The sequence below is a fragment of the Drosophila miranda genome, assembly GCF_003369915.1.
Source record: "Drosophila miranda strain MSH22 chromosome Y unlocalized genomic scaffold, D.miranda_PacBio2.1 Contig_Y3_pilon, whole genome shotgun sequence".
Lineage (NCBI taxonomy): Eukaryota > Metazoa > Arthropoda > Insecta > Diptera > Drosophilidae > Drosophila > Drosophila miranda.
Window position 1 is genome coordinate 8,380,013 of NW_022881625.1, and position 22,362 is coordinate 8,402,374.

The following is a 22,362-nucleotide window of genomic DNA, read 5'->3' on the forward strand; positions in this document are numbered from 1 at the left end:
CCCATGGCCTTATTTACCATGGTAGAAATGTGTTCGGAAAACTTTAACTTGGTGTCCAACATAACACCCAGATCATCCACCAGGGTAACTCTCTCAAGAGAACCACCAAATAGGGTATAGGGAGCCAACAAAGGGCTGGAACGATGAAATGTCATAACTTTGCATTTCGAGGCATTAAGGTGTAACAAGTTTGCACAACACCATGACTGAAAGTTATTGAGATCGGATTGCAAGCGAGAATGAAATGAGATGTCCTTGTTCTGGACACAGAGTTTAACATCATCCGCATACATAAGTACTCGAGAGTATGTTAATACTGAAGGCAAGTCATTAATAAAGAGTGTGAAGAGTAAGGGGCCTAGATGGCTGCCCTGTGGTACTCCCGAAGAAACCTTTACTGGTAAAGAGAGGGAGTTTTTGAAGAGGACTCTTTGAGACCTGGAACAAAAATAGCTAGAAATCCATCTCAGGAGGTTGGGCGGAAACCCTAAAAGGTCAAGTTTTTGCGCTAAAAGGGAATGGTTTACACAGTCGAATGCTTTACTAAAGTCGGTGTAAATAACATCCGTCCGTAAGTTACCTTGAAAGCCTTTAATAATGAAAGAGGTAAACTCTAACAAGTTCGTGGTGGTAGATCGCCGCCTTATAAATCCATGCTGAGTTGGAGATATAAGTGACTTGCAGAGATGTTGCAAGTGCGGAGTTAAAACCTTCTCAAACATTTTAGGAATAGCGGATAACTTTGCTATACCTCTATAATTTTTTGCATTAGACTTGCTACCTTTTTTATGGAGAGGGGGGAAGCAAGAAGAATCAATGGACAGGGTGAATAGTTTAAGCAAAGGTCCACACAGAGCCTCGGCGCAGTACCTGAGTACACAACCTGGAACCCCGTCTGGACCCAGTGAAAACACCGGCTTAACTAGTCGAAGATCATGAAGTAGGGAACATTCATTTAACAAGGGACTGAAAATGCCGTTCGACCTCGGTAAACCGTATGGGTACGGATGACCAGAGTAGCTTTCCTCAGAATAGGTGGTTTGGAAAAATTGGGCAAACAGATCGGCAATTGCCTGATCATTATTTGCCGACGTATTACAAAATGATAGGGAGGTAGGGTGTGCGGACGTTCTACGCTTACTGTTTACGAAGCAGTAAAACTGTTTAGGGTCCTGAGAAAAACGTATCCTGCATCGAGATAGGTAGTTCTTATAGCATTGAGCATTAAGAACTGAAAAGTTTGACCGAGCTAATACATAGCGAGAGTGAGAAGTAGGAGAACCCACTTCTTGAAATTTTTTATAAAGTCTTGATTTTAAGTTTTTAAGACTGGATAACTCTTTGGTAAACCAAGGGGGTTTTCCAGATCTAGTCGAACAAGAAAGCGGGACACAAGAATCGAAAAATGTGCCAAGAGCATTGTAAAAAATGTTTGTGCCTTTTATGATATCAGTGCACAAATACAAAGCGGACCAATCAAAATCCCTAATGAGGCTATTAAGCTTCGCAAACTCAGCTTTACGAAAGCAGCGGACACGTTCGGATAGCCTACTCGACCGATCCAATACAGTTGGTCCTATATCTAGCGACACCTCGAAAGTAGGGTGGTAGGCGTCTTCAGGTATAGTGAGCGGAAGGGCTCGGGTTAACAAAGCACAGTGCAAACCACTACGTTTTGAAATGGCATCACTCACAAGGCCAGAAAATCCAGCGCATTTTTCGGGCTGTCGCAGAGCCAGCAGGGATAATCGGCTGATCGTGGGTGATCTGCTTATTGCATGATTTTTTGGCACATACAACAGAAAACTCCATAATAAGAAATTTGAACAAAATTAGAATCAAATAATATTTTAAAACAAATGGCTATCAAACCTGTGTGCCAGACAAACGCTAATAGGAGGAGAGGAGAACAGTTGCAGCAGCAGCTAATGAGAGAGAGAGAGCTACTGAACAGAAAGTTACGAGAGCGAGAGAGAAAGAACAGTTATTTAAGTTTAGGTGATAGGAAGAGAAAAACAAAACAAAAGGAAACGAGGGGGAACGTTGTGAGTTGCAGCGGACACTGCAACTCTACAGTTATACCCGATACTAAGTCAGTATGGCTCTCCTCCGGCAGACGCCGCCAATATTGAACGACACGACAAAGAGTGCGTGCGAGAGAGACAGAAAATCAGTCTGAGCGTGACGTCGGGGGCTGCGTAGCCAGTGCAAATTGTTTTGTTCCTTTTGGCTATAAAAATTAATTGATCTGATCCAGATTCAGCAATCTGATAGATATGATCATTATCTATGATTCTGCGTTTTTAGTTTTCTCGTAACCTCAATATTGTGGATGCAACAGATTTTCGTCCTTTGTGGGGGCGGAAGGGGGTGGGGCAAAATTTTGAGATATACGTTTTAAAGTGAGATCTAACAGGAGTGCGGATACCAAATTTGGTTTCTCTAGCCTTAATAGTCTCTGAGATTTGTAAATATCCCCAGATTTTCATCCTTTGCGGGGGCGGAAGGGGGTGTGGCGAAATTTTGAAACAAACTCGTCTCGGTCCGATATATTAGGAGTGTGGATACCAAATTTGGTTGCTCTAGCTTTTATAGTCTCTGAGATCTAGGCGCTAATGTTTTACTCTAAGCAAAGCCGGCTATGCTACGTGTGTGTTAGAGAGAGCCAGGGCGAGAAAAAATGAAATTGTTTTCTTGATGCTGGCTATAATAATAATACGATCTTATTCAAATTCTGCGGTCTAAAAGATATGGTCATTCTATACGATTCTGCGCTTTTGGTTTTCTCGTATATTTAAAATTGTGGATGCCACAGATTTTTGTTTTTTGTGGGGGCGGAAGTGGGCGGGGCGAAGTTTTGAAATATTTTTGTAGCAGTGACATATCACAGAAGTCTGGATCCAAAACATCGTTGCTCTAGCTCTTATAGTCTTTGAGCACTAGGCGCTAATAGGGACGGACAGACGGACAGACAGAAAGGACTCAATCGACTCGGCTATTGATGCTGATCAAGAATATATATGTAGTAGTTTAAGTTGCTTGATGGCAACGAGTAACATTTATTTAATAAGTATGTTGGACTTAAAATTATAACAGCTCCAAGTTTTACAAGTATGTTTGTGTTTAATTATATGCGTGTACGTCTGATGCGTGGCTGAACTGACAACTGACTGATCTCTCTCGCTCTTGCTATCGGCTCTCTCAGAGCCGATTACTGGTCTATCCCGACGACACGACGAAAACACGACCGCTTCGTGTCTCTCTCTTTCCTTCGTTTCCTACATTCGGCTGTCCTGACGGACCATTCGCCTCGGATGGGTCTAGCCAAGGTTTCATATATTCTGAAACTGTAGAGGTCTTATAGGGACCCTCAGTATCCCCAATCTTCTCGACTTTGTACCTTCCATGATTCTTTATCCTAACCACCTTATACGGCCCTAGATACTTTCCTTTTAGCTTTAATCCAGTACCATACTGAGTACGCTTGATAGCTACTAGCTCATTAACCTCATACTGTCTATCTAGTTTCCTTTTTAAGTCAAAACTCTTCTTGTTTTCCTGCTGTAACCGTGCAATGTTTTCAACTACTTCCTTTCTAATTTTTTCGCGGTCCTTGTTCAACTCTTCGATAAGTGATTCTTCCAATATTTCTTTTATTTTTGGATCCATTCCTATACGCATGTCTAGCCCAGTCAATATCTTGAAAGGTGTTACCTTGGTACTTCGCGGCTCAACACTGTTGATCATTTGCTGTACTTTTCCTAGATGCTTATACCAACTACCGGAATTACCCTGACACAATTTCGACAACATAGGCACCACTATCTTGTGCATCCTTTCGACTTGACCATTCCCACGTGGAACGCCTGTGGCAATCATTAGATGCTGTATTTTCTCTCTCTCCCAATATTCACGAAACAAATTGGACATAAACGCTGCACCCCTATCCGTCACTATTCTGTTCGGATTACCAAAACTAGTCCCCTGAATTTCCAAACACTTAACGACCTCTTCAACGCCTGTACTACGTGTAGAATATAACCAAACAAACTTAGAAAATCCATCAACGACAACCAGTATATAATTGTACTGTTTTTTAGTCATTTCCATTGGTTCAACGTGATCAATGTGATACGTTTGTAACGGCCTATCACCCTTGTCTATTGGTTGCAAATAACCCTCACGTTTTCCTGTCTTTTCATTGACAATGATACACTCGACACAACTATTTATTACGCGCCATACTTTGTCTTTTAACTTTGGAATATAATACGACTTTTCAATGATATCTTGTGTCTTTTTAACTGAAAAATGTCCTTGCTTATGTGCTATTGATATAATCTCATTTTCCAACTGAGCTGGTACTACGATGAGCTCCTTATCCGGATCCTTAAACAAAATCTGATTCTGAATATAATAATCCTCATATTCCTTGTCCTCCACAATACTTTTAACGGCCTTAACCCAATCGTCGGTTAGCTGAGCTTCTTTCAAACGATGAGCTATACTTTCGGTCACCATAAAACAAGATACACGACTCAACGCGTCAACGTGCCTCATCTTCGTTCCTGAGCGATGTTCTATAACATAATTAAAATCTTGTAGGTACATGGCCCAACGTGCTACTCTCAAAGGAACGTCTTTCTTTTTGATCGTCATTGTAAATGCATTACAATCTGTGACAATTTTGAACTTTATACCCAAAACGTATACACGCCATTTCGCTAAAGCTTCGATAATTGCCAGAACCTCAAGGTCATAAGCAGGATATTTCTCTTCACATGGCTTAGTCCTACGGCTCATATATTGAACTGGATGGAATTGGCTGTCTTCCAAACTCTTTTGCAGTAACACGGCTCCATACCCCCATTTTGATGCATCAGTATGGATTTCTGTCTCCAACTTCGGGTTGTACATTTCTAAAACAGGTCTACTAATCAATGCTACCTTTAGTTGTTCAAACGCAACCTGATGTATCTCCTTAAATTCAAATTTAACATCCTTCCGCAGCAGATCTGACAATGGTTTTGCAATAACAGCATAACCCTCAATAAACTTTCGGAAATAAGAAGTCAATCCTATGAAACGCTGCACTGCTTTTTTATCAACTGGCACTGGGAACTTTTCGACTGCCCTCGTCTTCTCATCACTTGGTCTTATCGTATTCTTTTCTATTATATACCCCAGAAAATTAACCTTTTGTCGTAACAGCTGACACTTTCTCCAATTTATACGTAGCCCATTCATTTCCGCTATCTTCAGTACTTTTCTCAACTTTAACAAACTCTCTTCTACATCTTGACTACAAATAATAACGTCATCCATATAGACTGCTGCTTCATTATTCTTTACCAAACTTATTATTCTTTGCAAACTTATGACATTTTACCGTCGCGCTCCTCATTTTGTCTCATATGTTCTAGGAAATCATGTCCTTGAGCGAATTTCGAGTTCAAATGACCTCGGAGTCCTTTTTGATCATAAGATGTGTTTCAACACCCATATAGCTGCAACTGTAAATAAAGCTAAGGGTGTTTTAGCGTTCATCAAGCGTTGGTCCAAGGAGTTTGACGACCCGTACGTTACGAAACAACTGTACATCTCGTTAGTACGTCCTATATTGGAGTATTGTTCTTGTGTGTGGAGCCCGCAGTATAAAGAGCAGCAGGCTGTTATTGAATCCGTGCAAAAGCAATTTTTAATTTTTGCCCTTCGGAACTTTAACTGGGACTCGGGAAGAATCTTGCCACCCTACCGGTCTAGGCTAAGTCTTATTGACCTGCCGTCGTTGCACCATCGCAGAATATGCAATGGCGTAATGTTCGTGCACAAGCTCCTTATTGGGACTGTTGACTCCCAAACTCTCTTGGGTCAGATTGACTTGGCCGTTCCATCCAGACCTACCCGTACTTTTAGGCCTATCCGTCTACCCATATGTAGGTCTAATTATGCTGATCATGAACCTTTTAGGGTTTTATGCCATAATTATAACTCCCTCTGTCTAACCCTATCCCCTGAACTGTCTCTTAAACTAATTGCATGCAATATTTATAATCATTTAAATTTAGCTAACTTTTAACTTATCTTTTTCTGCCTTTAGTAACTAAGTACCATTATTAACAGATAATTTGTTAATTTAATAAATAAATAAATAAAAATCTCTCAACACAGCCATTATAAATCTGGTAAACACCGCTGGAGAATTTGAAATTCCAAATGGTACATATAAAAATTCGAACTGACCATTCTGAGTCACAAAAGACGTATATTTTTGAGACTCGACTTCTACAGACACATGGAAAAAACCATTCGTTAAATACAACGTGGTGAAATACTTTGCACCATGCAGTTTCTCCAACACTGTATCCATAGGTGACATTGGAAAGATATCGCGAACTATTTTCTCATTCAGCGTTCGGTAATCACAGCATAGTCTCTTGCTACCGTTCTTTTTGGGTACCAACACTACTGGTGATGCATACTCCGATGTACTTCGCTTTATAATCTTCTGAGCCACTCTTCCACTTGCTTGTCCACGATTTCCTGTTCACACAACGGTAATCGTCTCGGATGCTGGAAAACTGGTATCTCATCCCCTAATACAATTTTCATTTTTATCGGCGCTTCTACATTTCTCTGAGGTTGTTACTTTCCTACCATACCCCTAACCTCTCTAGCATGTACTTCACTGAGATGACCAACTTCAATTGAAAACTCCTTCTCAACTTCGTCAATACTTGACATGCAAATGCCTTTATATTCATTAAACAATTCCACGCATGAGGACGATGCTACCTGATGAAGTTTCTTATCTTTATCCTCGCCACAAACTCTACGAACAAATCTTATTCCTGTCTTAGAAACTTGCATGTCAACATGATACAGAATAGTCCTTCCTAAAATGGCTTCAAAACCAATATCCTCGTCTGGAATGACATGAAATTCTACCTCCATTTCAATCTCATCGATTTTCACTGGTATCGAAAAGCTATCAAAAGTTACAACTTGACTATCTACAATACCTGTTAAACATTTATCCTGGCCGATCAGTTCAAGATTTCCAAATTTCAAAAATACCCTCCTGCGAATTAAACTCAAATCTGCTCCAGTATCAATCAAACCTTGGAATACCAAATTCGCGTACTTAATATCCTTTAATTCCAAACCTGATGGAGTGAAAATACCTGACGGCTTATCAACGACTTCCTTATCTCGAATAATGTTCGTATTCGATCTCTTTTCTTGTCTGGTTTCGACCTTGACCAAATTTGAAACAACAAAAATCATTTTTGGGACAATCTTTCCTCAAATGCGATTTGTCTCCACACTTAAAACATTTCCTAAAATTCTCTGCCATCGACCCTTTCACCGAACTCTCACTTTTATTACTCAGCGGCCAATTCTTACTCATCGGCTTGGATCCGCCTCTAGCTTTCTGGTAAACATCGATCTGAAATTTAAGCTCCTTTAAGTTTCTAGCTTGGTACAGCATTGCCTTACTTGCCCTAGCGTCTGGTATCCCATCCACAAAATATTCGATTAAACTCTCATCATCTAGTTTAATTGGCTTGGCTATCTCCATTAACGCATACAAAAACTCATGCAACGACTCTCCTTTTTTCTGCTGGCGCTTTTGCAACATTCTATGTACTTCTACGGACGACAGTTTAACACTAAACTCATCCAACAGAGTTGCCTTCAACGAATTCCAGTTACGAATATCACGCAAACTACGAGCGAAAGATTTTTCTGCACCAACTAACAACTGCTTGGCATAAATGAATAATTGTAATTGACTCCATTGAACAGTAGCTGCGCATTCTTCTAATTCCTCTATCCATTGATTGATGTCGGGGTTATTAGAACCAGAAAATTGTGACACACTCCCTTCCACGTCTTTTAGCGTAAACCAAGATTTGTACTCTGCCTGTCGCGTACCTGGTTGAACTGCTACGGTATCATCCACTGCTGTTACTACGGACTCATTCTCTGACTCTTCTTCATCCTCAACTGGAAAGCCGTGATGTATTAATAGTCTATCTTGCAAATCGCGCTTTCGTCCCGTCGTCTGCAACGCAAGCTCTCTTAACTTATCTCGCAAATGTGCGACTCTCAGTGTCATTATCTCTTCAACTTGCATCGTGACGATTTAAATACAAAATAATTGATATTAGCTTATATCTAAGAAAATGTAATTAAATCAACTTAAACAACCTTATTACTCCTTATTAACATCGACTCCGAAAACGCCTTTAAAGTCGTCATTGTTAACGATCGCTTCTCTGTTAAAGCTCACCTTACTATGGGTTTACCCTTGTTAACTCTCGCTTCTGCGCAGAACTTTCCAGACTCCAAATTTGACGCACACACACCACCACATCCAGATCTCGCTTGCCTGTCGATGTCGCTGTTGCCGTCCTCTCTTTGTTGCCTTTCCTTTGTCTCGCTGTTCGCCGTTAACTCGTTGTCGCTTCCCGAATCGTCGCTGCTTCTGCTGTTACAAAATGGTCGTCTCCTTGCTGCTTGTCTCTTCTTGTAGTTGTAGTCTCCGTCCGACGCAGTGCAACACAACAACAATCAATGTTCTTTGATTCTTGCTGTTTGCTGCCGTCGTTTTGTCGCTTCTGCTTCCTTTGGAACGAACGCACTCAGATTGTCGTCTCTGTGCCGCTTGTCTCCTTGTAGCTCTAGCCTCTCAGACGCAATGCACAACAACAACAACGAAGGTTTTGATTATTGCTGTGTTTGCTGCCGTCTGCCATCGTTTTGTCGCTTCTGCTCCCTTTGGAACGAACGCGCTTAGATTGTCGTCTCTGTGCCGCTTGTCTCCTTGTAGCTCTAGCCTCTCAGACGCAATGCACAACAACAACAACGAAGGTTTTGATTCTTGCTGTGTTTGCTGCCGTCTGCCGTAGTTTTGTCGCTCCAGCTCTCTTGAATGTCTGCTCACACTAATGCGCCTTCTTCGACAAGTGTCTCTCTCGCACTTATAGGCCAGACTGCAATTCAATTTCGCACCGCGACTGATCTCTTGTGTCACCAGTCTCGTGTTCGCCAAAATTTCCAAATACACGCACAAATCTCACTTGCAAATGTTGTTGTCTTGGGCTTATTTTCGGACGAGCCCCCAATTTGTAGTAGTTTAAGTTGCTTGATGGCAACGGGTAACATTTATTTAATAAGTATGTTGGACTTAAAATTATAACAGCTCCAAGTTTTACAAGTATGTTTGTGCCTAATTATATGCGTGTACGTCTGATGCGTGGCTGAACTGACAACTGACTGATCTCTCTCTCTCTTGCTATCGGCTCTCTCAGAGCCGATTACTGGTCTATCCCGACGACACGACGAAAACACGACCGCTTCGTGTCTCTCTCTTTGCTTCGTTTCCTACATTCGGCTGTCCTGACGGACCATTCGCCTCGGATGGGTCTAGCCAAGGTTTCATATATTCTGAAACTGTAGAGGTCTTATAGGGACCCTCAGTATCCCCAATCTTCTCGACTTTGTACCTTCCATGATTCTTTACCCTAACCACCTTATATGGCCCTAGATACTTTCCTTTTAGCTTTAATCCAGTACCATACTGAGTACGCTTGATAGCTACTAGCTCATTAACCTCATACTGTCTATCTAGTTTCCTTTTTAAGTCAAAACTCTTCTTGTTTTCCTGCTGTAACCGTGCAATGTTTTCAACTACTTCCTTTCTAATTTTTTCGCGGTCCTTGTTCAACTCTTCGATAATTGATTCTTCCAATATTTCTTTTATTTTTGGATCCATTCCTATACGCATGTCTAGCCCAGTCAATATCTTGAAAGGTGTTATCTTGGTACTTCGCGGCTCAACACTGTTGATCATTTGCTGTACTTTTCCTAGATGCTTATACCAACTACCGGAATTACCCTGACACAATTTCGACAACATAGGCACCACTATCTTGTGCATACTTTCGACTTGACCATTCCCACGTGGAACGCCTGGGGCAATCATTAAATGCTGTATTTTCTCTCTCTCACAATATTCACGAAACAAATTGGACATAAACGCTGCACCCCTATCCGTCACTATTCTGTTCGGATTACCAAAACTAGTCCCCTGAATTTCCAAACACTTAACGACCTCTTCAACGCCTGTACTACGTGTAGAATATAACCAAACAAACTTAGCAAAACCATCAACGACAACCAGTATATAATTGTACTGTTTTTTAGTCATTTCCATTGGTCCAACGTGAACAATGTGATACGTTTGTAACGGCCTATCACCCTTGTCTATTGGTTGCAAATAACCCTCACTTTTTCCTGTCTTTTCATTGACAATGATACACTCGACACAACTATTTATTACGCGCCATACTTTGTCTTTTAACTTCGGAATATAATACGACTTTTCAATGATATCTTGTGTCTTTTTAACTGAAAAATGTCCTTGCTTATGTGCTATTGATATAATCTCATTTTCCAACTGAGCTGGTACTACGATGAGCTCCTTATCCGGATCCTTAAACAAAATCTGATTCTGAATATAATAATCCTCATATTCCTTGTCCTCCACAATACTTTTAACGGCCTTAACCCAATCGTCGGTTAGCTGAGCTTCTTTCAAACGATGAGCTATACTTTCGGTCACCATAAAACAAGATACACGACTCAACGCGTCAACGTGCCTCATCTTCGTTCCTGAGCGATGTTCTATAACATAATTAAAATCTTGTAGGTACATGGCCCAACGTGCTACTCTCAAAGGAACGTCTTTCTTTTTGATCGTCATTGTAAATGCATTACAATCTGTGACAATTTTGAACTTTATACCCAAAACGTATACACGCCATTTCGCTAAAGCTTCGATAATTGCCAGAACCTCAAGGTCATAAGCAGGATATTTCTCTTCACATGGCTTAGTCCTACGGCTCATATATTGAACTGGATGGAATTGGCTGTCTTCCAAACTCTTTTGCAGTAACACGGCTCCATACCCCCATTTTGATGCATCAGTATGGATTTCTGTCTCCAACTTCGGGTTGTACATTTCTAAAACAGGTCTACTAATCAATGCTACCTTTAGTTGTTCAAACGCAACCTGATGTATCTCCTTAAATTCAAATTTAACATCCTTCCGCAGCAGATCTGTCAATGGTTTTGCAATAACAGCATAACCCTCAATAAACTTTCGGAAATAAGAAGTCAATCCTATGAAACGCTGCACTGCTTTTTTATCAACTGGCACTGGGAACTTTTCGACTGCCCTCGTCTTCTCATCACTTGGTCTTATCGTATTCTTTTCTATTATATACCCCAGAAAATTAACCTTTTGTCGTAACAGCTGACACTTTCTCCAATTTATACGTAGCCCATTCATTTCCGCTATCTTCAGTACTTTTCTCAACTTTAACAAACTCTCTTCTACATCTTGACTACAAATAATAACGTCATCCATATAGACTGCTGCTTCATTATTCTTTACCAAATCTCTCAACACAGCCATTATAAATCTGGTAAACACCGCTGGAGAATTTGAAATTCCAAATGGTACATATAAAAATTCGAACTGACCATTCTGAGTCACAAAAGACGTATATTTTTGAGACTCGACTTCTACAGGCACATGGAAAAAACCATTCGTTAAATACAACGTGGTGGAATACTTTGCACCCTGCAGTTTCTCCAACACTGTATCCATAGGTGACATTGGAAAGTTATCGCGAACTATTTTCTCATTCAGCTTTCGGTAATCACAGCATAGTCTCTTGCTACCGTTCTTTTTGGGTACCAACACTACTGGTGATGCATACTCCGATGTACTTGGCTTTATAATCTTCTGAGCCAGCCACTCTTCCACTTGCTTTTCCACGATTTCCTGTTCACACAACGGTAATCGTCTCGGATGCTGGAAAACTGGTATCTCATCCACTAATACAATTTTCATTTTTATCGGCGCTTCTACATTTCTCTGAGGTTGTTACTTTCCTACCATACCCCTAACCTCTCTAGCATGTACTTCACTGAGATGACCAACTTCAATTGAAAACTCCTTCTCAACTTCGTCAATACTTGACATGCAAATGCCTTTATATTCATTAAACAATTCCACGCATGAGGACGATGCTACCTGATCAAGTTTCTTATCTTTATCCTCGCCACAAACTCTACGAACAAATCTTGTTCCTGTCTTAGAAACTTGCATGTCAACATGATCCAGAATAGTCCTTCCTAAAATGGCTTCAAAACCAATATCCTCGTCTGGAATGACATGAAATTCTACCTCCATTTCAATCTCATCGATTTTCACTGGTATCGAAAAGCTATCAAAAGTTACAACTTGACTATCTTCAATACCTGTTAAACATTTATCCTGGCCGATCAGTTCAAGATTTCCAAATTTCAAAAATACCCTCCTGCGAATTAAACTCAAATCTGCTCCAGTATCAATCAAACCTTGGAATACCAAATTCGCGTACTTAATATCCTTTAATTCCAAACCTGATGGAGTGAAAATACCTGACGGCTTATCAACGACTTCCTTATCTCGAATAATGTTCGTATTCGATCTCTTTTCTTGTCTGGTTTCGACCTTGACATTACAGCTTGCAGCACGGTGTCCTGGTTGGCCACATTCGAAACAACAAAAATCATTTTTGCGACAATCTTTCCTCAAATGCGATTTGTCTCCACACTTAAAACATTTCCTAAAATTCTCTGCCATCGACCCTTTCACCGAACTCTCACTTTTATTACTCAGCGGCCAATTCTTACTCATCGGCTTGGATCCGCCTCTAGCTTTCTGGTAAACATCGATCTGAAATTTAAGCTCCTTTAAGTTTCTAGCTTGGTACAGCATTGCCTTACTTGCCCTAGCGTCTGGTATACCATCCACAAAATATTCGATTAAACTCTCATCATCTAGTTTAATTGGCTTGGCTATCTCCATTAACGCATACAAAAACTCATGCAACGACTCTCCTTTTTTCTGCTGTCGCTTTTGCAACATTCTATGTACTTCTACGGACGACAGTTTAACACTAAACTCATCCAACAGAGTTGCCTTCAACGAATTCCAGTTACGAATATCACGCAAACTACGAGCGAAAGATTTTTCTGCACCAACTAACAACTGCTTGGCATAAATGAATAATTGTAATTGACTCCATTGAACAGTAGCTGCGCATTCTTCTAATTCCTCTATCCATTGATTGATGTCGGGGTTATTAGAACCAGAAAATTGTGACACACTACCTTCCACGTCTTTTAGCGTAAACCAAGATTTGTACTCTGCCTGTCGCGTACCTGGTTGAACTGCTACGGTATCATCCACTGCTGTAACTACGGACTCATTCTCTGACTCTTCTTCATCCTCAACTGGAAAGCCGTGATGTATTAATAGTCTATCTTGCAAATCGCGCTTTCGTCCCGTCGTCTGCAACGCAAGCTCTCTTAACTTCTCTCGCAAATGTGCGACTCTCAGTGTCATTATCTCTTCAACTTGCATCGTGACGATTTAAATACAAAATAATTGATATTAGCTTATATCTAAGAAAATGTAATTAAATCAACTTAAACAACCTTATTACTCCTTATTAACATCGACTCCGAAAACGCCTTTAAAGTCGTCATTGTTAACGATCGCTTCTCTGTTAAAGCTCACCTTACTATGGGTTTACCCTTGTTAACTCTCGCTTCTGCGCAGAACTTTCCAGACTCCAAATTTGACGCACACACACCACCACATCCAGATCTCGCTTGCCTGTCGATGTCGCTGTTGCCGTCCTCTCTTTGTTGCCTTGCCTTGCTCTCGCTGTTCGCCGTTAACTCGTTGTCGCTTCCCGAATCGTCGCTGCTTCTGCTGTTACAAAATGGTCGTCTCCTTGCTGCTTGTCTCTTCTTGTAGTTGTAGTCTCCGTCCGACGCAGTGCAACACAACAACAATCAATGTTCTTTGATTCTTGCTGTTTGCTGCCGTCGTTTTGTCGCTTCTGCTTCCTTTGGAACGAACGCACTCAGATTGTCGTCTCTGTGCCGCTTGTCTCCTTGTAGCTCTAGCCTCTCAGACGCAATGCACAACAACAACAACGAAGGTTTTGATTATTGCTGTGTTTGCTGCCGTCTGCCGTCGTTTTGTCGCTTCTGCTCTCTTTTGAACGAACGCGCTCAGATTGTCGTCTCTGTGCCGCTTGTCTCCTTGTAGCGCTAGCCTCTTAGACGCAATGCACAACAACAACAACGAAGGTTTTGATTCTTGCTGTGTTTGCTGCCGTCTGCCGTCGTTTTGTCGCTTATGCTCTCTTTGGAACGAACGCGCTCAGATTGTCGTCTCTGTGCCGCTTGTCTCCTTGTAGCTCTAGCCTTTCAGACGCAATGCACAACAACAACAACGAAGGTTTTGATTCTTGCTGTGTTTGCTGCCGTCTGCCGTCGTTTTGTCGCTTCTGCTCTCTTTGGAACGAACGCGCTCAGATTGTCGTCTCTGTGCCGCTTGTCTCCTTGTAGCTCTAGCCTCTCAGACGCAATGCACAACAACAACAACGAAGGTTTTGATTCTTGCTGTGACAACATTTTACCATTAGACTTAATTAAATTGTCAATTGAAATGAAATCGTTAACTGAAAAATGGGGACTGGGCGACGGTGGCTGCTGGAAGTTGCAGGAGAACGAGAACCCACTTCAATTGAAGGCTGCAGATAACGTGGTAATGACTTTAAATAGGAAATAATGAGACTTTCAGCTTTAGCGCAGCGCATCGAAGAGATTTCGTACAACACGGTGGCATCAATTTAATTAAGTCGGGAATAGCATCCTTTGAAAACCTGTACCGACACCAACTGGCATCAATGACAGACAATGGCCAGACCCAGACCCAGACCAAGACCCAGACCACACAGGGTGTGGGTGTAGCTGTGGGTGTGAGGAGCATGTGACATTTTCAGAGCTGGGCCAACAAATGGGTTCAGCCTGGGCCTGGGCCTGGGGTAGCAAAACATTTTGGCCTTCGCCATCCATAAATTTCCAGATCGCAACTTTGCTCTTCGGATTGCTTCGAGTTTATTGTACGTACTTTGGCCCCAGCAAATACGAGTATTTGAAGCCTTTGGCACGTACCTCTTTTATCCGAAAGTTGGGCCATTGAAGAGGCCTGGACTGGCACCAGCTGTTCATTTCTGTTAGGCCGTTGCCAAGTGGATTAGCGCAAATATTTTAAATTTCTGTTGGTCGGTCCACAGACAAGAGTGCTGAGAGGCTTTACTTTGCGGCTTAATTAAACTCAATTATAATCGTGTTGACACTTTTGTTATTCTGTATTCTGTAGTTGTTTTTGTTGGGGCGAAAGCAAATTAAAACTTCAAACTTGATAAATGCCGAGTGCGAACAAAACTTCTGCTCCATTATGGATTGTTTTACCTGAAGATTAGTTGGGAATCTCGATTGCAATTACTCCAACGAATCTCATTGCCGGAGAGTGGTCCAACCACAGGAAATTTAATTGCTTTCGAGTGTGTTTCAATTACGCAAATTGCATTAGACATCACCACGCACGGATTCCCAATGAATCCAAACATATAGTACTCTTAGCTGTATATTATTTATGAATCGGATCAAGCTATCGGCCTTGCCAGCTGTACCTAGCCCAAGTTTTGCCCCAATCGGTGTAGGAATTCCCTCTTGCTGCATCGCAAAAGATCACCAAATGTCAGAAAAGGGGTCCATTCTTTATCCTCCAAGGCTGCCGCACTTTGACCTGCCTGCTCTACTCAGGTGGAGGCTGGTGTGATTGATTTGATTGCTGTCACCGACTGGGATGACAATCCATCCAATTCAATGAGCTACTCACTTTCGCCTCGAGTTTGTCCTGGGTCTTCCAGCTGTCCTTTGAAGTCCTCGTCAGAGGTATCGCTCCCGGGCGAAATGAAAGTCGTTTACATTTTTTATCAACTTTAAGTGGAAGATTATGGAGGGCACTTCGTGCTGGTTTTCGTACAACTTACCCCTGGGAACGTTTTCATAATTTTCTACCTCCAACATTGCCATTCATTTCCCATTAAATGTGCCGTGCCCCAGGACGGCTCCCAGGACCCCCAGGGCGGCGGAAGATGTGCATTTATCCATTACCGTTGACGTTGCTGTCGACTCTCCTCTCCGCTCGAATCACCCGGTTAAAATGTAATTATCCTGCCTGGACTCGGCACTCCATGGCGTTGCATTCCACGTCTGAAATTCAGCCATGTCTTAATAGCCGGAAATCGAGTTGACTTGCCCTATGCCCTGGCCAAATGCATATGGAATGAACTCGTTCGGAGAGTTATGGCTGTTAATTCAAGTTAATTGAATATCTATAGACGTGCATGGTGTCGAAGCAGAGGGGCCTCGAATAATTGTCGGCTCATTAAACGATAATGCAGGAAAATTGATGCCCGGCCTTTTTCCAATCCATTCCCCATTTTTGGGGGAAATTGAATTTCATAAACTTTCCGATGAAAAACAGGGTTGCGGGGGAGCCTCCCCAGGGAAAATCCCAGCAACACTTAGTGCGCTCTGTCTAGGGAGTGCCCGGCTTCGGAAGTGGCAGGAGCCACGAGAAGCGGCAGGAACGTGGCCGAAGTCACCGACGTGCCGTGCCTTGCCGTGCCGTGCGTCAGCTGGGGAAAATCGAAACCAAAAAGTTTGCTTATGCTTAGAATGCCAGCGGAATTGCTGGTAGGAGGTGGAGTGGGAGCTGGGAGGCTTGGGGGCTTGGATGCTGGCAGGATGCGGCTCTCTCTGATGCCATTGACATCAGCAACACGGCCACGGCTGTTGTCATTCAAGTGTTCTAATCGATTCTGATTTAATTTTACGCCCAATTAAGTGTGAAAAGCTTTTGATGTTGGGCACACGTGTGCGAGCGGCAAATGGATGCAGACAAGGACTCGCAGGGGCGCAGTCACACAAGCGTGAGCATTGAATATGCCACAGATACATATGTGGGGTCGGTCCTTTGCTCGCCCGAGTCCCAGTTAGGCTCTCACACTTGAATAAAGCCATACAAGACATCAATATTTTCATCGTTCCCTGGTTGGGCTATTTGTACTTACCGCTGCTTCTGTATCCACGCTGTGGCTTCCGCACCCGCTCTCACTGCTCCACGCTTTCACACACTTTCCGTATGCATCTCTCTTTCTCTCTCTTTGTGTATCTCTAACCATGGAACAACTTTCTTCTTATGACAGAGACAGACGTTGCAGATAGTTCCGCCAAGACATTATCCAATAATCTTTATCAACAGCCACAGCCAGCGCTGTAGCATCAGCGCCGCGTGCCTACCTCCACCTCCAGCTCCAGGTTAAGTTTGTTGGAAACTTTAGTCTGCATGACAGTCGATCCGATATCCGACATTTTACTAATTAAATATCAATGTACTTTTCCTTCCATTTGCCTAATTTACCGCTGTCAAAAGCAAGACAAACAGCTGTGTCGTAAATGTGCGATTAAAAATTCAACGAAATATTTGTATCCCCGCGAAGCTTGGTTTTTGGAGATCAAAAAGGTCTTCCATATCCCGATGTCGCCGAAGATAGGGCTTATCTGAAGTCCCTTCAAAATGGAAGAGCGTAATCCGCTTTTACATATAATCGGATTTAAATATAAACTCTATAGCGGCAGATATTCAAATTTATTTTCTTGGAAATCCTCACAGAAATTTAAATGATTAAATTCCAAGTGCTCTTAAAGATGGGAAACCGAACCAAACTGTCGTCTAGGGCCTGAAATTGTCCAACTCCTGATGGCACTTCAGGTGACGGCGTAAACGCAAAGCTCCTCCTGAGGGGGGCCAAGAGGGCCCATGGAGTGGGGCCATAAAACAATTTTGTTGTAAATTTACGATACCCCCGGCCATGTATGACAGAAGGTACGTAAATACTCGAACACATAAATGCACGGGGCAGGAGGCAGTCGACATTTTCTTTCCACCAAGAAATTAGCAAAGGATGGAGGGTACGAAACGAAACGAGCTCCATTGCTCCACCATTCTTTTGGAGGAATAAATTAATTTATTGAATGAACAGATTGCATTTTAAATTTATTATACTTCCATAGTATTGATTTTGGGGCACATGAATTTCTCTTTACATGATAGAAAATTTAGGTGTTGGAGATTGACGTAAGGCTAATCCCGGTTTTTCACACTGGGCTTAACTTTGTATTATAATTGGACATCCCATCGTATTTATGTATATATTAAGCCTATGTTTTGTGTTTGTATGGGGGTTTCTTTCATTGTCCTCCTCACAGGACAAGTGTCTTTTAATCAAATTACAATTGGGGTTAATTTAATAAACTCTCACTTTCTACCTTTCACAGGATCTGTTCTATCTCTGTGGCTGTTTTAAATGTGGCTGGCGCTGTGCCTCTTGCAAATAATTCACTTTCTTTTGCCTCTTGTAAAGAGTGTGCGGTGTGTGTGATTATGGATTACGTGTTCGAGTGTCTGTATGCTACGGGTGTGGATGAACATTATTGGATTGCATTGAAAGAACTGGTAGCTTAGAAATAATGTATCGCTACTGGCGTTAAGTTGCCTAAACGTAACGCCCAAGAGAACTAGTCCTCTGATCTACTATAATTGTTGAATACACGTTGCTTAATCAGACGCACCAACTGTGCATAATTTTGTAAATTTTTTTTGGGAGATATTTCTTTAAACTTTTTTTTCTTGAGTTTTGCCATTTTTAAAGTCTATCAAACAAAATTTTGAACTGAATTTCGTAAAAGAAACAATTCAGAAGAACTGAAAAAGCCGAAATGGAAACGAGTAGAAAAACGATGTTTCTTTTTTTGAACACCAAACGCTGGCACGGCCCTGTTCGATGCGATTCGGCTCTGATTGGTTCCGCTTCAGCTTGAGATCGGTCTGATTTGGCCAACTGATTTGGGGAAGCAGGAAAGCGCTCCCGATTTGCAATAACAACTAGTAATACACGGCATGATATATATGTAGGCAATGGTAAACGAAAGACAACTAGTATTCCCTGGGGGTTGGTGGTGTGGTTGTATTGCGCCCATGTCGAGCAATCGGAACCCAGATAGGACTGGGCTGAGTTCCTTCGCTGAGGTGTGTGTGTGTGCGGTGTGGTGTGATGCTGGTTTTTGTACGAACATATTTGCTTTCTAACTTTTTTCCCAAATTGATTTTGATATTCCTAAATTCCGGGATCCTAACTGAATCCCTCTCTCCACGTCAAGGTCCCTCAAGTGTGCTGCCGTAGGTGTCTATGTATGTGTTCCAGGTGAAATGTGTTGACATGTGTGAGTGTGTGCGTGTGGGATGGGCTACCACTGCACCGTTTCTATCTCCGGACTACGAACGCCGCTCAGTAGACAATGAGCAGGTTGTTCTCATTGAAGCCGGCGGAGTGTCCGGCGTTGCGTACAATGAAACAGGATCCATCGAAGTGCATGCGCTTCTCATTGCGACTACAAAGGACAGAACAGAACGGAAGTTAGCAGAGCAGGAAGACGGGCGAGGGGAGGGTGAGGGGGAGGTTGAGAGCATCGGTTTGACACTCACCGAACAAACAGATGCGAGGTCTTGCCCAGAGAGGCAGTGCAATAGATGCCAGGTGTGGTCAAAGTGGACGATCCATTGCCGGGACTGGTGCGAATCAAGCACTTGTTGTCCACACGAGTGACCTTCACCAGGCCATCGGCTGCCTGGGTGATGCGAAATCCGTTTATGTCATAGATGTCAGTGCCATCCTCGGTACAGGTGTAAGCTGAATTGGCAATCACGTCATGGGCTTCAGCCATATAAGAGGGACCATGCCGCGAGTCGCTGCGAGAAGTTCGGGAATTAAATCGAAATTAGCCAAATAAGAAGCGATGCAATTGGCCGGGGGGACTCACTCATAGAACACTGCTCACACCTTGTACCACATCTTGGCATAGCGACTGTAATGGGAAGATAATTCAAAGGATTCAAATATGCCACGTTGGGGTAAGGGCCATTCCCACTCACACAAAGTTATTGCCCTTCATGCCGTCGTAGGTGACTATTTCGACTTTAGCGCCGCTCTGCAAGATGCGTCCATTGGGGTGGATCAAAGCCGAGTTGCTGCAGTTGCGTGATAGAGCATTTGCCACCATGCTGCGCTGATTGAGCACGCGCACCGCCTTGTCCAGAGTCATGTCAATGCTGCCCCATGCAAAGAAAGGTATTAACATTAGGGGTCGGTCTTAAAGAAGAGCCAAGGGGCTGGGGGCGTCCACACTCACCGCACGCCATCGCGGAGGCGCAACTGGATGGTGCCGTTCGTCATGGCAATGGGTCCAGAGCCGGGACATGCCGGCGGTGTGTGGTTCTCGAGCTCGAAGTTGTGCAACTGTTGGGAATTCTGAGATTGAGCATAGAATCGGCTAGATTTACAGATATGCAGGAGCCCCTTACCAGGCAGTAGTTCTGCTCGTTGTCGAAGCCATAGGTGGGCGTGGCATTGTAGCGCCCTGTGAGTGCCTTGCCGTTGTGCGCCATTTTGCCAGCGTCTATTTCCTGCATATTCCCTGGCCCGTACTGGGGAGGGTTGGAAATGTGTATGCCCGGCAGTTGGACGTATGGACGGGCCGACTGACTGCCGACGGGGTAATTGGCGCACTCCTTGGAAATGCCGCTGGTGATGGTGTTGGTGCCTACGGTGGCGCTGCTAGCGAGACTGGAGCTGCTGCCGCGATCCATGTGGCCCACGGAGTCCGTGCCGGAGGACAGCGAGATGTTGCTCATGCGTTGGGACAGCTGCCCCCCAGTCATGCCGACACGCAAGCTTGCTTGCTAAGGGAGGGGGGATGAGAAGGCGAGAGGTAGTAGCGGAAGTTAGATCCGGAAGGAAATGAAGAGGTGAGGAAGTGAAAGGGCCAGAAAATAATTGAATACCGGCAGGAGAGAAAACGACAGATACGAGAGAAAGGGTCAGCAGCGCAGAAATCGAATGACTTTGCAACTGTTGCTAACATTCTGTCGACATTCTGTTAACGCATGCATATACATACATACATACATATATGTATTTACATACGTGTGTGCGTTTTTCCCAATTTGCATTTGATTTTTATAGAAATTAACCAAACTTTTTTGAATAGTATTAGAAGAGAAGTGAAGAGGGGGGGAATAGAGAAGGAAAATTCGAATATTAAAGTCGGAAAGTAAGAGAGCAATGGTGGAAAAGAGCGACACGGAAAATAAGAAGGTCTGAAATAACTGGAGAGGGCAATGAGGTGATGTGGCAATGCTGCTGTTGCCGAGCTGTTAAGACTGCGGCGGCTGTTAGCTCGCTGTTGATACCCTGCTAGCGCGATGATGCGGCAGTTTTGTAAAACAAAATGTCTGAAAATTGAAGAAACTTTCACGTTATTGCTTGGAATTTCACTTACCGGCGATGGGTTGTTGGTGTAGACGGAGCGCTGGCGCACCCCGTTGGGCGGCTTGGTGGGCGAGCGCAAGATGTTGATTTTGTCGTTCATCTGAGCACGCGACAAGAAGTCCTCGGCATTGAAGATCCCCACACGGGCGCCTTTCGGGCTGCTTACTTGCGAGACCGGCTCCTGCTGGGAAGTCTCGCAGTCCGATGACTGGCACTGCGCCTCCTTGGTGCTGACCTTGGGCTCAACGGACTTCGGCTCGGTGACCATTTTGATTTGGCAACTTTTTTCTTCTCGCTCTTTCTTTTCGTCAAGTGAGTTCACAAAACCGGCGTTTGTGTGTGCGTGCGTGTTCGTGTGTGCGGCAAATGCGAAATTTTTCACTTTAAATATGTGTGAACTTACTTGAGAACACGCGCGTGCTAAATACAGTTTTAGAATATTTTGTTCGACACTTCTCACTACGACTCTGAGAGGAATTTTAATTTTTATATATAATTTTCCACTTTACATGAGCTCCGCTCGCTGGCACAATTTTCGAAAGGATGACTGTTCGGATTTTCACACTGAAAGTCGTCGCCTGCTCAAACCGGAATTCAAAGTGAAAAGCAGAGCTGTCTCCCGATTATAATCGGAGCGATATTCAGGGCTGCATTTCAATGTTGTATGGATGTAGATCAGATACTAATTACTGTACATTTTCGTATTATTAATGGTACTCCGTGGCTTGAGTCTTGAGCTTCACAAAAAAATGGTTTACCAAATTACCAAATGGTTAAATGGTAAAATGTTTAATTCGTACACTGCTCATTTTCACCTTGTTCGATCCTTTCGGATTCCTGTAAAGAAAATTTACCAAATACAATTCGTTCACAGACTTGCATTAAGGCGCCGCACTGACGCTGATCTATCCACAAGCCTGGAAAAAAGTATTGACCCGTCATCGTTTTGGCCCAAAGTAACTTCATTCTGGTCATGGCTATT

At 43.0% G+C, this 22,362-nt stretch overlaps 3 protein-coding genes across 7 annotated transcripts in view; all 3 read right to left on the reverse strand.

Moving 5' to 3' along the window:
* LOC117194358 overlaps window positions 1-21,668 on the reverse strand; it is a 108,780-nt gene extending 87,112 nt beyond the window's left edge. For all 4 annotated transcript variants that reach the window (XM_033398925.1, XM_033398923.1, XM_033398924.1 and 1 more), the window contains exon 1: window positions 21,391-21,668. In XM_033398925.1, the coding sequence (XP_033254816.1) occupies window positions 21,391-21,648 (258 nt within the window). In that variant the 5' untranslated portion in view covers window positions 21,649-21,668. The remainder of the gene's footprint in view (window positions 1-21,390) is intronic.
* Window positions 19,064-19,829, reverse strand: LOC117194362. The gene is made up of 2 exons (XM_033398934.1): window positions 19,538-19,829; window positions 19,064-19,443 (listed from the first exon to the last, which is right to left on the reverse strand). Exons 1-2 carry the CDS (start codon window positions 19,774-19,776, stop codon window positions 19,341-19,343), a joined length of 342 nt encoding a protein of 113 aa, XP_033254825.1. The 5' UTR covers window positions 19,777-19,829; the 3' UTR covers window positions 19,064-19,340.
* LOC117194359 lies at window positions 19,873-20,750 on the reverse strand. 2 transcript variants are annotated; one of them, XM_033398931.1, is made up of 4 exons: window positions 20,414-20,750; window positions 20,242-20,348; window positions 19,985-20,161; window positions 19,873-19,917 (listed from the first exon to the last, which is right to left on the reverse strand). In XM_033398931.1, exons 1-4 carry the CDS (start codon window positions 20,741-20,743, stop codon window positions 19,887-19,889), a joined length of 645 nt encoding a protein of 214 aa, XP_033254822.1. In that variant the 5' UTR covers window positions 20,744-20,750; the 3' UTR covers window positions 19,873-19,886. The 2 variants fall into 2 exon arrangements, with proteins under 2 accessions (XP_033254822.1, XP_033254821.1); XM_033398930.1 differs by having other exon boundaries at window positions 20,242-20,360.
* Window positions 21,669-22,362: the final 694 nt, after the last annotated feature.